Source organism: Heterocephalus glaber, unplaced genomic scaffold, assembly GCF_053883595.1.
Source record: "Heterocephalus glaber isolate CG9 unplaced genomic scaffold, H.glaber_assembly_v1.0 deba00001600, whole genome shotgun sequence".
Lineage (NCBI taxonomy): Eukaryota > Metazoa > Chordata > Mammalia > Rodentia > Bathyergidae > Heterocephalus > Heterocephalus glaber.
The window spans coordinates 24,461,414-24,478,293 of NW_028258372.1; the positions used below are offsets into that span (position 1 = coordinate 24,461,414).

General features: G+C 37.1%; 1 protein-coding gene across 4 annotated transcripts in view; it reads left to right on the top strand.

Annotated features, from left to right (window-relative positions):
• Pla2g4a (phospholipase A2 group IVA) overlaps window positions 1-13,209 on the top strand; it is a 147,342-nt gene extending 134,133 nt beyond the window's left edge. For all 4 annotated transcript variants that reach the window (XM_004862779.3, XM_013078904.3, XM_021242894.2 and 1 more), the window contains 4 exons: window positions 12-196; window positions 2,328-2,523; window positions 3,996-4,153; window positions 12,606-13,209. In XM_004862779.3, the coding sequence (XP_004862836.1) occupies window positions 12-196; window positions 2,328-2,523; window positions 3,996-4,153; window positions 12,606-12,737 (671 nt within the window). In that variant the 3' untranslated portion in view covers window positions 12,738-13,209. The remainder of the gene's footprint in view (window positions 1-11; window positions 197-2,327; window positions 2,524-3,995; window positions 4,154-12,605) is intronic.
• The last annotated feature ends 3,671 nt before the right edge of the window (window positions 13,210-16,880 follow it).

Genomic DNA, 16,880 nt, shown 5'->3' on the forward strand with positions numbered 1-16,880 from the left:
TTTTCCTTAAGATCCTGATGAATTTGAGCAAATATATGAGCCATTGGATGTCAAAAGTAAAAAGATTCATGTGGTGGACAGTGGGCTCACATTTAACCTGCCGTACCCCTTGATCCTCAGACCTCAGAGAGGGGTCGATCTCATCATCTCCTTTGACTTTTCTGCAAGGCCAAGTGACACCAGCCCTCCATTCAAGGTAGGGGGATTTTATGTATTAGAGCATTCCAGACTTTGCTACATTCTCTTGCAAACCTTTTAGGTGTCTTAGATCTCTTGACCCCAGTTTCTGATTTTACATTATATTCCACACTGTTAGGAGTAATACTTCTCAAATGCAAATGTTATTGACTCACCTTCCTGCATAGGGAAATGTTAAGTGAGTCCAATGAGCAAAATGAAGCTCAGAGTCCTGAGGAGGGTAAGAATGGTACAGTGCCTCTGAAGTTCAGGAGGGAAATTAGGCTGTGTCATGGTTTCTCAGTCTTTATGGAAAGAAATGAGACATCAAAAAGGAGATAATTTTTTCATCTCGTAATCACCATCTTTATAGTCATATGTTTTTAATCTTTTCCACATTAGAATCACGAAGGAAAGGGAAAGTTTCTACCTCTTCCTGATTCCATTGTAAATTCATCTGACTAAATTTAGCCTGGCTTTTACCTCACGTAGTTCCCTTTTCCTCTTTCTCCACACAGCCACACATCATTGGTCATGGCCCTGAGTCATATTTGTAAACACTAGAAAGCCCTTTCTTTCCTTTGCCCTCACGCAACTGCTTTACACTGTGAACTTTTGGTTTTATTTTGATGTTGAATAATCATGAATGAATAATGGTGAACACTGCTAGACATGAAATAAGCTAATTAATCCAACCAAACAGAGGGAAATAAAGGAAGGGTTAATGATACAAATTTTCTCAAATTTCAAACAAGAAATTACTTATACATAGATGGGATTCACAGCAAAATGTAACTATTTAGTCTAACAGTTTGTGAAGTAAATGCTTTTATATCCATTAAATCCTTGTTCCTCTAGATTTTCATTTCTTTGTAAATGGTATTGAGAGAGTTGATCAACTTAAAATTCACTACCATCTCAAAATATTAAGAATAGTGAGAGTTTCACAGGAAGCATATTTTCTTTGAATTTAAAGTGCTATACTAAAGTACTTATTTACTCTGAATCCGAGTTACTGAGGTTTTTAGATGTTATCTCCTGTGATCCTCACAGCAATCCTATAAAGATAGTAATAGTATTAGTTCTACTTTACAGAGGATAGAAAATGTGTTACTGAGAAGTAAGAAACAAATGAAACATGAGGAGATGAGGTTAGGGTTCTGTTGTTTCAGAGACAGGAACAACTTAGTCCTTGTCGCTCAGGATCCCTGTAGTATCATGAAGGGCATGTCACTCTGTATTGTAACCTCCCCTCCCCAACCATTTGCTTTTTTGCTGGGCTGTGATGGCTAAGCAGTTTGCTCCAAGCCCCCCAGCCCTGAGTTAAGGTGTATTGCTTAGCTAGACCTGTGGTGCGCAGTCCAGCCACATGGCTGTCCATCACCTTCCCGGCCTCTATCCTGCTGTACTAGCATGTCGTTTACTCTCCAGTTCACTCATATGCTGCAAAGCTTCAAGTACAGCCTCTCTCTTATGCTTCAAACATAGCAGACACTCCTAATAATTACTGAGTGAATAAATATGCAGAGGAAATAGTCCAAGTATGATATAAAATCTCATGGCCACTTTAGAGTTTTTTCATGGCATTTATCAGAGTTTTAAACATAAAGGGTTATTTGATTACTTTCTTTCACCCACCAAGCTATTGTTCCACAGTGATGAGAACTATAAATAACTCACTGTTATGTCCTTATATCCTTCTAGCATGGAACTTTGACCAGTTAGTAATGATATTGTTGAATGGATCAATATGATAACCAAAACAATTCTGAATGGTTAAAAATGGTTAAAAGTACTTTAAAAGGCTATAAATACTCTGAATCCATACATATGTGATATATATATATATATGTATATATATATGCATTTTCCCACTAGCAGTATCTCTATCATAATTTCATTCAATTCAGATCAGTAATTTTTAAAATGCAGCTAGCCTTGGATGAGAATTAACATGACATTACTGAGTTTGCTTGTAGAATAATTTTATAGATCTTTGAGACTGATGAGCTTCTTGAGAACATGTTTGTTATTTATCCTAGCAAAGAACACACTGCTGGCAGGTAATAGATATCTAAGGAATACTGAATAATTGTCAGGCCAACTGAATAAGAAGAATTCCCAAGTGCATCTTCCTTTCTTTTCCACAGGAACTTCTACTTGCAGAAAAGTGGGCTAAAATGAACAAGCTCCCATTTCCAAAGATTGATCCTTATGTGTTTGATCGGGAAGGATTGAAGGAGTGCTATGTCTTTAAACCCAAGAATTCTGATGTGGAGAAAGATTGCCCAACCATTATTCACTTTGTTCTGGCCAACATCAACTTTAGAAAGTACAAGGCTCCAGGTATGCTTGGAACAAATTTTATTCCATAAAATAGAAATCTGTCAGGGGAGCAAGGCTGATATTAAGCTGTTTCACAGTGGCACTGTTCTACCAGGTTTTACAACATTGAGTGCATCCCCATGTTGATAAATAGCTACTGTCTGAGACCCACCCCTCCAGGCACTTCTTTTAGTTACCCCCCAAACCCCTGAGATCCTCCAAATGCAGGAACTGAAGACTAAATTGGGTATCTCAGGAGAACTCTTTATGTCTTTACTCCAAGACCTTGGGATATGTTTTCCTGATTGATTGCTAACCTTGTCATAGGGAATGTTACATATTTTAAATATCATCCTTCTTAGAAAGTTTATTTTAGAACAAATTATGCAAAAAAGCTCTGGGAATTTTTAACTGATCACAAAATAATGTAACCTAGCAGGATGGCATGGCTAAGAATTCCAGGTTGCTGTGTTGTATTCTGCAGAAAATGAGAATCAAGTTCAAGGCATGGTTGCTCAGTTTTATCACAGCTAGAAGGTCTGGACTTTTCCATGTATTGGGAGGTAATGATTAGCAAAAGGAGATCTACAGATTGACAGGCAAAATGCTTAAGGTTCTAAAAACTGTATTATTTTAGTACCAGGAAAGGTAGTTACTATTTTTTGAAAATGAAGACACACACACACACACACACACACACACACACAATGGAGAAGATTGATGAGAGCAATATGGAGAGGAAGATTGTCTTTCCTAGCAGGGGTGGGGGCAATTGTGATGGAACCTCAGCTCAGAAGAACTGACTGTATTTTTAGATTTCAAACAGTGACACACTTGAAACTGGAGAATTCTCTGTCATGGACAGTTCTCAAGGAGAACTCAATGAATAGTTGGCATGTATGGAGATTTCTGTGCCTTTGAAGTCAATTAGATAATATATTGTTTAGGGATTCCCCCAGAGAAAGATTCTGTGAAAAGGATTCAAGTCCAAACAGCTTGTTAGTTACGAAGTGGGGAAGTGATACAGGGGAAGCAGATGGACAACAAAGCTACCACAGTTGGAGCCTGACCCTCCTGGGAAAGTCTAGGAAGTGAAGAGAACCTATGCTTCAGAATTAGCCTTCCCACCCTACACAGAAGGCAAAGCAGCTGGGGTGTTTATGTACCAGCTTGCCAGAGACTTTGGTGGAGCTCTGCCTGGGGGAGTGTTACTTATGAGAGTTTCCACTCTGAGGGTGGTGGGCACAGCAGCTCTATACTTGCAAGGAGAGGAAGAAGGCCATCAGGCCAGAGATGCAGACACTGGCAACGAGAAGGCAGCCAGTCAGAACACGCAGAAATAATAGAGTCTGGAAACATTACAGATTCCCAGGGGGGCCTTCTGGGAGCTCCCAAATCTGTCTTCATGATGACTAGTATGTTTCATTCCCTGGGTTTTAGAGATATGTTGTACTTTTCAAAATAATACCATTGGTGACTCTTTTGGTATTTAGGTGTCCCAAGAGAAACGAAGGAGGAGAAAGAAATAGCTGACTTTGACATTTTTGATGATCCCGAATCACCATTTTCAACCTTCAACTTTCAATATCCAAATCAAGCATTCAAAAGGCTACATGATCTAATGCACTTCAATACCCTGAACAACATTGATGTAAGTATCTCCTGCGACTATCAGTAATATCACGTTACTTTCATATAACAAAAATGCAGTAATATCCCTTTCATGTAATCAAAAATAAAAGTAAGGCTCATGATTGACAATACTGAAAGTATGAATTATTTTATTCACCTCAAGAATAGCCCTAAAAAATTACAAATAATGAAACTAATGCCTCCAAATTGGAAGAACCCACATTTTATACTTTTTCTCATTGAATGGTGGATAATTCTATATTTCTTCCACCAAGAATCTAGTATATTCATCATATGATTAAATAAGTATTAAGACTAAGGAAGAAAAATGATGAAAAGGAAATACAAAAGTAGAAAAGTCCGTGTAACCAGAATTATAGTTAACCTGCAAAAATATCAGGATGTGAATTTTAATGAATACATTTATGCCTTTAAGTGTTCTATTTTTGTGGATCTTGGTAATATTGCCAAGTATAACAACTTCCCCCATTTTTAGCCTTTGAGATATCAAGTGTCCTTTGATTTAGAAATTTCAGAACAAGTCATTCTCTTCAATATTAATCATTCCTGTCCCTGGTATATCTACTACTAAGATTCTGTGCTTGTGTGAAATTCTTTAGTGCCAAACTCACTATTTAGGAACACAGTTTTGTAATGGAAATCATTGGTTTGTGTTCCTAAGGCAGTGACACATTATGATCAGTTATGAAAGCTCAAGTTTATTGACCTTAGTGGATTTTTCACATTACAAACAAAAAAGAAGAAAGAAATTAAGTGGAAAAAGGTATCATGTTTGATTTGTTGGTCTTTTTAAAGACCGTATGAATGGCACAAGAATTCATAACGTGGGGATCTGTTGTATTATATAGTATTTAACTAGGTTTTGTGAGCTAACAGAACTCGGGGACATTGAGTTTGCTTACTTGTTTAGCTTGTTCTGGTACTATTAAAGATTAGTTGGGTGTAATTATGATGGTAATACTTATTAATCTGTGCCTTTAGGTTTTTAAATATATGAAATTTTCCTCAGTAAGCTTCAGTTCCTAAAATTATTTTCAGTTTACATTTGCAAATATATCATGGTCAAAACAAAACATGCTCATTTTCTGAATATATTTATTGCTCTTTTAAAAAAATATTATAAGCAGTGAATATCTTAAGGCCCCATACATTATTTCTTTGTAATGGTTAAAATTTTTAAGATATTAAGAGAGAAATGAGCATTTTAATATATGAAATAGAGAGGAAGTCAAAATTTTCAAAATAGAGTTGTATTTTATAAAGCACCATACTACTAAAAAAGAAGAGAGCTCACAGTGATATCACAGTAATCTCATTTTTTCAGTAGGAAGCTAATAATCTAAAAAAAAATCCCTGGGATTAAATGTATTAAACTTGATAAATCATCTTCAAGTGAAAAAAGCTAGATAGTAAGAATGTATAAATACCTATTGGTCATGGAAATACATACACATAAACACATATGAAACAATTACATTTCTCTTGTTATTTTCCATTTGGCTTATATAAAACCTGCTAAACTATTTGCTACTAGGAATGTTATAGTTATATATTTTAGAAGCATTCTTTAAGATAGTTTGTTTGACACAGGTGAAAAAGTTAAAGCCTGAACAAAAATATACTGAATTCCAAAATAACACTATTACAGCTCATTGAATGTTGATTCTTTACAAACCATTAACTAAACATTTTAAAATTGCTTCTGCTAACATCTGCAGGACAGCATATAGAAGCAAGATCATGGTTGTATTATTTTAAAATCTCACGTGGGCTACTTGCGTGACACTAAATAAGCTACTCAAACTTTTTGAGCTTTTGTTTCTTGTCTTAAAATATGTTTAATAGTAGGACCTATCATATTGGCAGTCGTGAATATTTAATTAGGTAATTTACAAACAAAGTCCTACAAATACAAGCTGTTCAATAAATGAGAACCTTATCTATGTGTATCCATATTCTGTATCTCTGAAGGTCCATAGTAAATACGCTCCCCGAGACTTTTGCAAATGTTTATAATTTACAATGGAAACCAGTTTGTACAGGCAATAGCAGCTTAGACAGTTGTAAATGTTTTTTCAAATGAACGAAATTAAGCATTCTTCTGTATTGCATGACCACTGAAACTCATGTTTAAGTCAGTCTCCTCTCTCTCTATCTCTCTATCTCATCTTATCCAGGTAAATGTTACAATTTTAACTGATACCTTCCTCACTCCTTTGCTGATGCCCCCCCTTAACCAAGAAAATACATTTCTATCATTATCAGAGCCTCTTTTAAGTGAATGATACATTAAGAACAACAAAATTGTGTGAGGTTGAGATGTTAGACAGTCCATTAGGTGATCCTCAGCCACATCTTTCATTCCCATGCCACCTGAATAGAGCAGGGAACTGATTTACATTTCAGCACATGAACTGTCCCAGTTGTTTGCAGTAGCAGACACTGAATATAAATTGTTCGAATGTGAAGTCACCTGTGTGTCAGTCCCTAATAAGGCAGTTTTCAACTTCGTGGCATAAGGCAATGTTTCCTCTTCAGTTTATATTCTGACCTGAGATTACTCTGAAAAGGCCACCTTGTCTCTAACACTTGCATGCTTCATTTTCCTAGGACATCCTAGCTTGCCTGGATTGTGGATGCTAAATATCTTTAGAGAACTTCAGCTCTGTTTTTGCTCACATCTTGACAGCATCCAGGCTTTCTCATTAGCATCAGCTTTCTGCAATTTCTCAATCCTTCCAGATTCCCTCTCACTGAACATTGCCTTCGTGTTTTCACAGTGGCAGTCTTTCTTTTCCTTCCTTCCTTCCTTCCTTCCTTCTTCTTTTTCTCTTTCTTTCTCTCTTCCTTCCTTCCTCCCTCCCTCCCTCCCTCCCTCCCTCTCTCTCTCTTTCTTTCTTTCTTTCTTTCTTTCTTTCTTTCTTTCTTTCTTTCTTTCTTTCTTTCTTTCTTTCTTTCTTTTGGTTTCCTTCTAAGAAATTTAACATATAGTGACTTATACTTGTAGACATGTGGTATGGGGGTGTATTAGTCACTTTGCTGTCCCTGGGACAAAATACCTGACACCCACAACGTAATAGAGGAGAGGTTTATTTTGGCTCACGGTTTTAGTCCACAGCTGGTGGCTACAAGGCATAGTATGGCAGAGGGTCAAGGTGAAGGAAAAGGTGCCCAACCTCAACTCAGAGCAGCCAGGAAGCTGAGACAGAAGGGAGGAACTGGGGAGAGAGATTAACACTTTAGGTCACACCCACAGTGACCCACTTCTTCCCACCAGACCTCCTACCAGCACATTCAGCTCTGAACTCATCATGTATTCATTCCCTGTGCACCCCTGTGATCCAGTTATCTTCTGGAACCCCACCCCTGAACATGAGACTCTTGGGGCAACTTTCTAGATCAAAACCATAATAGTGGGAGATGCATAGGTTTAGGAGTCGGATCAAATTGGGTGTTCAGATTCAGATTCCTGTTCTTCTGGTGCTGGGTGATTTGGGGCACGTTGGTTAACCTCTCCAAGTTTTATTTTCCTCATTTGTAAGGAGAAAAAGTAATACCTGTCTTATAGAATCAGGACAGAGTTTATGTAAAATAACATAAGGGCTAAGCATGTAATAGACACTCAGGAAATTGAAGCAGCTAATATATTAATGATGATGATGATGATTAGTGTTCATATTCTCGTTTGCTTTTAATTACCAATTATCAACACTTTAATAGCAGCAACTTATTTACTTTGTATCTTCCAGAGATACTGATCACAGTGTCTGGTACCTAAAACAAATATACAATTAAGTTTCCAGGAAGTGTCACTGTACAAGGTGCTATTGATTGGAGGCAGAGTCCTGACTGGGGAATCCCTACAGTGTGCGGGGCCGTGTAGCCTGGCTGCACACTCAACTCCTAAACTACCACTTGGATCTAAACAGAATCCAGCTCTTGAGATCTCATGTGTAGGACCCGTTGATTCATTTATTGCAAGAAAATATGTTGCTCTCCAGGCTCAGTCATTCAACTGACTAACTCAATGGGTATATTCTAAGAACACATTATGTGTCAGTTTATTTGGTGTATGCCAATTTTGCATAATGAACTTAAATTTTATCTCAATTAATTCTATAAAATGTTAAATAGTATACGTTAATAAAATGAAAGAAAACATATGATTCTTAATTCTTTTTTTAAAATTTATTTATTGGGCATTTAACCCAGGGCTTTTGCACTGAGCTACATCCCTAGTGCTTTAAAATTTTTTTCTTTTTAGAAACAGGGTCTTCCTAAGTCTTAATTCTTAATTCAGTGATATTTCATCTTCTTGGTAAGAACATCTAGGTACAAGTTAGGTTCTTGTCTTTTTAAAAATAACTTGGAAGCTTATTGCAGTGTGTCATGACCTAGATTGAAATCCTGTGGGAGAGGGACGGCAGTGACTCCTTCTTGCCCATTGGGAAGAATCATGGCCACCACCTCTAAAACAAAAATCCTGAACAAGAGAAAAGCATAATAAATGTATGTGACTGTAGTTTTACATGACACCGAAAATTTAAACACCCAGGGTGAGCTTCCTACTTTTGTTCTTTTCTGGTGGAAAGGGTGGGTTAGGGGAATACTGGAGATTGAACTCGGGGCTTTCACAGTGAATATGTTCCCAGCATTTTTCAATTTTAGTTTTTGAATTCTGAAACGTAAGTGCGATGAATCATGGAAAGTATGTAGAATATGACCTAATAATGATTGACCAAGTGGAGAAACCCAGACAGCCCTGTCCTGTTCAGCTGCTTCCTGAGACCTCTGTTCATTTTCCTTACTCTTTTCTATAGGATAAGAATCCTCTGAAGTGTGTGCATGCATGCATGGGTGTTTATGTTTAAATTTGTAGGTGTGGAATTTGAGCCATGAATTTTTTAGGCAGATTGCTGGAAGTCACAATTATGTGAAAGCTGAGTTCACATGTTTTTTCCCACTCTAACTTGCTTCCAGACCATCTGTTTCTTGAGTAGCATTCTTTCCTTTTTGTTGCTGCTGTTGTTATTTGAGAGAGGATCTATGTAGTTCAGGCTGACTTGAACTCACTGTATAGCTTGCACTGGCCTCAAACTCATGGTGATCCTCCTGCTTCAGCTTCCTGAGTGCTGGGATTACAGGCATGTGCCAGGATGTGCCTGACTTCTTAGTGTTCCTTAGACATAACCTCCTTTCCAGTCAGGCTAACTGATGCCCAAGTGTGACTTCTGCCTACTTGACGCTCCATCTTCAGCCTCGGTTTGCATTTACTCACAGAGAAGCCCGGTCTTCCCTCTCCTCTGATAAAAACTGGCCCACCCTTCAACTCCAGCCTCATTTCCTTCATGGATTGAAATTTATCCTGTGTGATTCAGCTTCAGTGAGCACCTTCTGTATAGTTATTAAATTTCCAAATATTTATTATGTAAGAAATGATAAATCTACGATTCCTACTTTGGTGACATTTCAGTTCTTATTGGGAAAGCGGGCATTAACCAGCAAATTCACAGTAGTTTAGACCAAATATTTACTTGTAATCTCAATCTTCTATGTTAATTATTTTTACCTCTCTTTCAAAATACAATGTAACTTCCTTTTTTGCACTCATTTTAAAAAATTCGCATGGGAGTGAGAACTCTGTATTTACGTATGTACTACATACAATTTCATGTCTCTAAATTTGTTCTTTTTGGAGAGAAAATCACATTTCACATTTTTTTTTCTTATTCTCTACCCTTATTGCCAAAGTCTTAGGGCACTGGGTTGAATACTCAGAAAGCAATTGAGTAGCACCAGTAAAAGGTGGTACAAGTCAGACTTCAGGGAAGGGAGGGATGGCAAGGTTGAGAGATTAGAACTTGTCCTGGGATAACTCTGTCAGGAAGGATTTGGAATCTCAGGGAAGAATAAGAGAGGAAATTAGATATAAATGCTGTAAGATTATTCCTTATTACATTTTTTAAAATATAGACTCAAATTTTTGACATATTGCTTATTTGATCTATCTACTTATACCAGACACCATGCCAAAATGTTTAAATTTATCAATTTACCTAGTGTAATTTCTGAAAGTGTCGTAGAATTATAACTCAGAAGTTGGCTATGTCCTCAATCTAAAATTTGAAAAACCTGTTTAATAGTTTCATAGCGTCAGTGTGCCACCTAGTGGCTCAATTGGCACATTCTAATTGCACACGACTTGGATTTTTCAGTAATAGCTGCCTGTGTTTGTTTCCTTTATAAGAATGGGCTGTTTACCAGGAATACCAACTGGGGTCCAGTTCATTAGTGTGTGATATTGATACTTCTGGGTTTTTTGAGTGCTGTTGAACTCATTCTAAAGGAACTGATTGCAATCATTGTCAGTATAGAGCCGGGGATTTAGCTCAGTGGTTGTGCTGCCTGCCTCACAATCGCAAGGACCCGAGTTCAATGCCTGGTACCAAAAAAAAAAAAAAGAAAAAAAAAAAATCATTGTCAGTAGAATTTCCTCTGTGGTCTTTTCTACTTTAAAACTTTCTAGGTGTTTGAAAAATAGACTTGATTGTTTTTTATTTGGTACTCCTCTGCAATTGAGGGTTGATGTTTCTCTGGCTGTGGAGAAGAAACAGAAACCAGCTGATAAATTTGCTGACTTGGATCTCTAGAAAGGCAGTGAGATTGTTAAAAGGAGATATAGTAAGACACTTTGAATAGCAGAATTAACTTGCTGGCTTATACATCTAATAAGTCCACTTGTGCCTATACACGGTGTGTTTATTTCTTGTAAAATGTATAGCCTAACTTCAATTTAGAGCTCCCGATTTTCATCACATACAGTTTTAAACAACATTAATAAATGCTAGCTATGGACTGTTTTCTATGAGCCGAGGATTATGCAAAATGCTTTACATAAGTGATTTCCAGTCCTGCTAATCCAAAATTATGATTATTCCCATTTTAAAGAAGAGGAAGCAGGCTTGGGTTCCAAATGGCCAAGAAGGGCCTTGCCTGGGTCTCCTTCCTAGGGCTGAGGCACCTTCTGCCACTGCAGGATTACTTATATCTCCCTTACTCATGTGAAAATGAGTTCAGTAAGTATCTGCTTTACTTACGAGACTCAGTAAGATGTAAGCCCATTTTCCTCCAGAAGGTAATTATATCCTTTATTTTAAAAAGCAGAAAAAAAGAAATCATTTTTATGACAAATCCCTCTTTCCAGAATAGGACTGTTTGTTGTTTAGAACATAGACGGACTTGCCTGCTGGGCGACAGACTGCGGATCACAAGTCAGCACCGCTGAGGGCTTCCATCCCTCTCCTCTAAGCACTGGGCCACACTTAGCTAATGAGGCGGTGCGGATGGAAAACCCTGCTGTGCATCTGCCTGCAAGGCCAAGCCACATCAGCTCTGGGAGGAGGCCATGGGCTCCGGAGCAGCTCAGGCTTGCCAATATTCCTGCCCATATCCTAGGGCTGGAAAGCATATGCACAGTGCCTTAATGTTGGCTTACAGTCCCTGGGGCAGAGAATAATGGGAACTTTGGGATAACCCTGTGACCTGACTTTGTATCTTGGCTTGGTCTCTGATGTGCCAAATGTCTTATTTTATTGATCAATAAGATGAAATCCTATGGTCTTGTCCTGGGGAATGGAGGCTTCCTGGAGTTGACAGAGGCCTAAAGAAGTAGAGCCACTGTCACTATCCAGGCCACTTTCCAAGCCCATCCCTATCACTCTGCAGTAACTACTCAGGCAAAATTCCATATTTACTCTTCTATGTTGAAATTCCTAGCAGTAACAATATGCGACAGTAACAGTATGTGACCAGTAACAGTATGTGACAACCGCAGTAAAAATTCTTAGAAGTTGTAGATGCCTATATTTTCTTCTGGTTACCATCAGTTTGGGCATAGATAAAGACTATTTTGAGTAAAACATAGCAGTCTACTTTCATCAGTGAAATCACAATGTATGGTGTTTCCTAGATAGAGGATAGTCATGTTCCATTGGTGTATTTGTTTAGCCAAGAAGCGGGGTCATTCTTCAAGACTGCATTCTCTGCTATTAGGAGGAGTCTTACTTCCTTGTGGTCTCTCATTTCCACTTGCCCAATCGCTACAAAAAAACTCACATTATAGATTCAGTGTGTTGACTTGTTTCTCTGATATCACCCTTCTTGTGAAGAACCAAAGACATATCAATATACCATATTATAAACATTTTATTCTCAACTTCATCAGCACACACTCCAGAACGCTCCAACAGGATGAACAGCTGGATGTGGGTGTAACAAGAGAGTAGGAGGAATGTTAAATTAAAATATATATGCGTGATTCAGATTTCTTTCAATATATTTCATAAAGATTATTCTAACTAAAAAGGCAATTAGATTTTCGTTTTGTGTCGACACATGTTCAGAGGAATTCATAGCACCACTAATTATATATCTTCTGTCTTCATCTTCAGGTGATCAAAGATGCCATAGTTGAAAGCATTGAATACAGAAGACAGAATCCATCTCGCTGCTCTGTTTCCCTCAGTAATGTTGAAGCAAGAAGATTTTTCAACAAGGAATTTCCAAGTAAACCCACAGCATAGTCTGTGTACCAGAAAGAGCAGTAATTTCTGATACTGAGGCAATTTGGAATTCCATGACTACTGGATTTAAAAATTCAGATAGGTGTGCTGTATACAAAAGACTGGCTAAAACTCAGAGCTGGAGTTGTTAGGTGCATGAGAATAATACTGTTACAAATTTCTTAGGTGGATGAATGATTTGATTATGTAAAAATACACTTGTCAACAGTCTCTATCAGTACGAATTTCTTCATGCAAATGCAAGGATATCGTTACTGTTTTTTTAAATATTCCTTACCAACTTTCTTATGTGTGTTCTTTTTAAAAATGTGGTTTTTCTTTTTGAAATATTTAATAGTTCAGTCTCAGTAAGGAAGGTTTCCTGTTGTGTGTGAATGTTATTCACTGACTAGATTTATTCATGCCATGCAATAACACTATTTTTTATTTATATATCATGTGTATGAAATAAATGTATCAATATGCAAATTAACATGAGATAATTGAGTTTTCTGTTACGCTTGTTAGTGAAATATTGTACTGTTGCTATGAAAGATTTACAGATTCACTGTGTTCAAACCCAAAAAGTGTCAATCCTAAATGTAAATGTGAAACTTTTAAATTTAAGTCCTGATTGTTTTTCCTGAAAATGAAAGTATATATAATTTGTTCAGCAGGTAGTATATGTTTACTCAGTAAGTACAAAAAATATATAACCACCTCTGATGTAGCATTTCACTTTGCTGATATCATCCTGGGCTATTCATTCCCAAGCTAGAGAAGTTCACGCAAAACAATTTAGAAGAGGGCAAGGGCTGTACCAGGCTTAGTGAAGTGGGCTGCATTTTAGGCATCTGCAGGATTAGTCTTAGGATTCGTCTGTATTGCGGACTGTGGCTTCAGTCATAGTTGAACTGCTGAGGCTCAGAATTGATGCTCCAAACCTAAGGTCTTTTTCCTTCTTAGCTCTCTGCCTTCCTCTTCCTATGAATTACTTTTTGTGTTGGTCAGCTTTCTAGTTGCTGAAACATTGTACCTGACATAACTTAAAGGAGAAGAGCATTAACTTGGCTCATAGCTTTGAGGGATTCAGTCTATGGCTGACTGGCTCCAAGGCAAGGACATTGTGGCTGAAGGGCATGGTGGAGAAAAGTTGCTTCCCCATGGCAGCCATGAAATACAGAGAAAAGGGGAGTTGGGGACAAGAAGGTACCCACTGAGGTTGTGCTGCCAGTCCCCCACCTTCAACCAGGTCCCATTTCCTAAGAACATGGTCAACTATAAACTCATCAACTGATGAGTGTAGTGCCCCCATGATCCCATTTCCAAACACCCTACTTCTGAACACATGAGACTGTAGGGGATATTTTAGACCTAAATTATATGCCTTTATTTACATTCTCTATTCTTTTATTTTCTCTTGCCTTTCACATTTCTGCTTATGAAGAAAGACTAACAACAATGATGAAGAAAAGAAGGCTTGAAAGTTCATTCTATTTTTCACCGATGTGCACAAAAGGCACATGGTGTCTCTCAAGTGCCCTCAGGCACATTGTAGGATCTGAAGCACACAGTGGACAGAATGGTCCAAAGTGTTTTCCTAGGGGGGGCCCTCCAGTTTAGTGAAGCTGACTTAACAATAAACAGGAAAAATACACATCTGACATCTTAAAGAGTGGTAAGTGCTAAGAAAATTAAAGAAGGGAAAAGAGATAGAATGAGCTGGAGATGTGAAATTTTAAATGAGGTCCTAGAAAAGTTCATAATGTGCAGATGATATCATAGTAAAGATGTGAAGAGCTGAGGCAGCCAGGCCGGTGGATATCCAAGGGAAAAGCATTCCTGGTGGAGGGAAGAGTGCATGCAAATGCCTTCACACACGGAGCGGAGCACCAGGCACATTCTGTGAAGGGCTGGTGTGTCCAAGGCAGAATGAGAGGTGTCAAAAATTTTCATTTGTTCAAAACTTGGCAATATCATTTCTATTCCTATGCCCTTGACCTTGTGACCTTAATGCAGTCTATGGTGACCCATAGAAATGAACTAGACGAACACTTGAAAGAGCATGGGTTATAAAGTTGGAACCATCCAAGACTGTTTTACCTTTGTTCACACACTTTTAGTTTTTTAACTACAATAACGGAAGCTCCTTATCTAATGCAGCTTTGTCAGTTTGTTCGGTTACAAATTCATTAGAGCTACACATCTTAATGGCAAATTAAATCTATATGTTTACATTTTATTCTTTTTCTATCCCAGAGAATGAATGATTAGTGAACTGGTCTCTTAGTTTTTCCAAAAATAATCCACTTACCATGCAGTAATTACAACTTGGCTCTGTGCCTTCTCCACATAAATACAACCTTTCCAATCTGCTTGTTGTTTATGCCATGACAGGGCTCTTACTTTATCTTGTCCATGTACAAACTGACCAATTTCAGGTTATTTTTGGTAAGCTATAAAAATGAAAAAATGTAGCACATGTGTACATAATTTTATTCCCTTTAAAAGATAAAAATTTAGGCTTCTCATAAATACAATTTTTCTAATAGTAAAAGCACTTCATGAAATTTTGGCACCAGTTATTCCTTTTCTTTCCCCTTTCCTTCCTAAAGATTTCAATGTCAATGCCCTTAGCTGAAGTGGAGACTGATAGATGAGGTTAGCGGTGGTCATGGGGAAATAATGAGTCACAATAGGATGTAAAACCTCAGCAAAGTCTGGAGGGCATTCACACCTGTGTGGCATTCACAGAACAGATCACTTACACACAGGAGGATTGATCACATAATTAAATGTACTAAGTGTTATAAGTATAATGGAAGCCAGTTTTCTTATTGAGAATAAAATTACATATATGGAAATGAAAACCAGAAGGTGTCTGTGATGTTAGATTGAAATTGAAGGTAATATGTAGTCATTCTTTTTTGCATATGTGGAGACATAGACAATGGAGATAAAATGTGTCTGTGTGGGTGAGGATATTGTCATGCATGTAAACTATTTCACAAGTATGTCACTGAGGCTCTGGGAATCGTGACACCCAATAGCAGTAAGCACACATGGTTCCCAGATCTTGGCTTTTGACTTTTATTATTTTCTAGGAGAAATTTATTTATCCTCCTTAGATAAGTGGCTGATTCCAGGACTAGGGTAAGCAAAGTACAATTTTAGACCATTTTATTTTTCCAGAGAACAAAAAACTGCTCAGAATAATAGGAGCATGCCCCCTTTCTCCAAAGAGAGAAGCCATCTTGAAGGACACCTACTGGTTTGACTTGGGACACATTAAATATTAAAGTAAATAATGATAGTAACAGATTATGATGCATAAAATAATATAGAAAAACATGACTGCATTTTGTTTAAGTAGATAAATTAATTGACAGAGTAATAAAAAATCAGATGTTTCATCAATTTAAAATACTTCCTTTTATAAAATAATTACAAAGAATAAAAGAGTAATGTTATGGCACAAAAACCTGGGAGACCAAGTAGACAAAAATTAACATAAACAGTATTAGCACAAAATGAAATTTTGTGCCACCTGATAGAATGCAATAATTTGAGCAGAACATCTTTTGTGGTAGTTCTGCAAAAGTCCAAATTGGGAGCAATATCAATCCTAAATGAGTAACGGTCAAACTTTTTAAGATTGGGGAAGTCAAAGAAAGACAGAAAAACAATTTTAGGTTGAATACTAAAGAACCATGACAATTGAGAGCAATATGTGATCCTGACCTGATCTTTTAATATTGTTATATTAAATGGTATCAATGAGACAATTGATAAAACTTGAACAGGTTCAGAGGATTTCATTGTAGTAATGCATTAATATTAATATCTTGACTTTTATAGTTGTATTATGATTGCAGAGTAATCATTCTTATTTGTAGTAAATACACATTAAAATATTCAGGTTGATAGAATCTCTTATTACCAAATGGCTCAGAAAAAGAAAATAAAATCTTTTCATATCATATGCTAAACTTTTCTGTAAAGTTGACATTGCTTTAAAATATCAAAAATTGATTAAAATTTTGTCAATAGAATTTCAGTTGGAAATTCTCTAATAAAGAAGTTTACTTTAGTGGCACCCTTTGCATATTCACATTTTCTTCTTTTAAATCTTTATAAAGCTGAACAATGGAAATGCTATTTTTT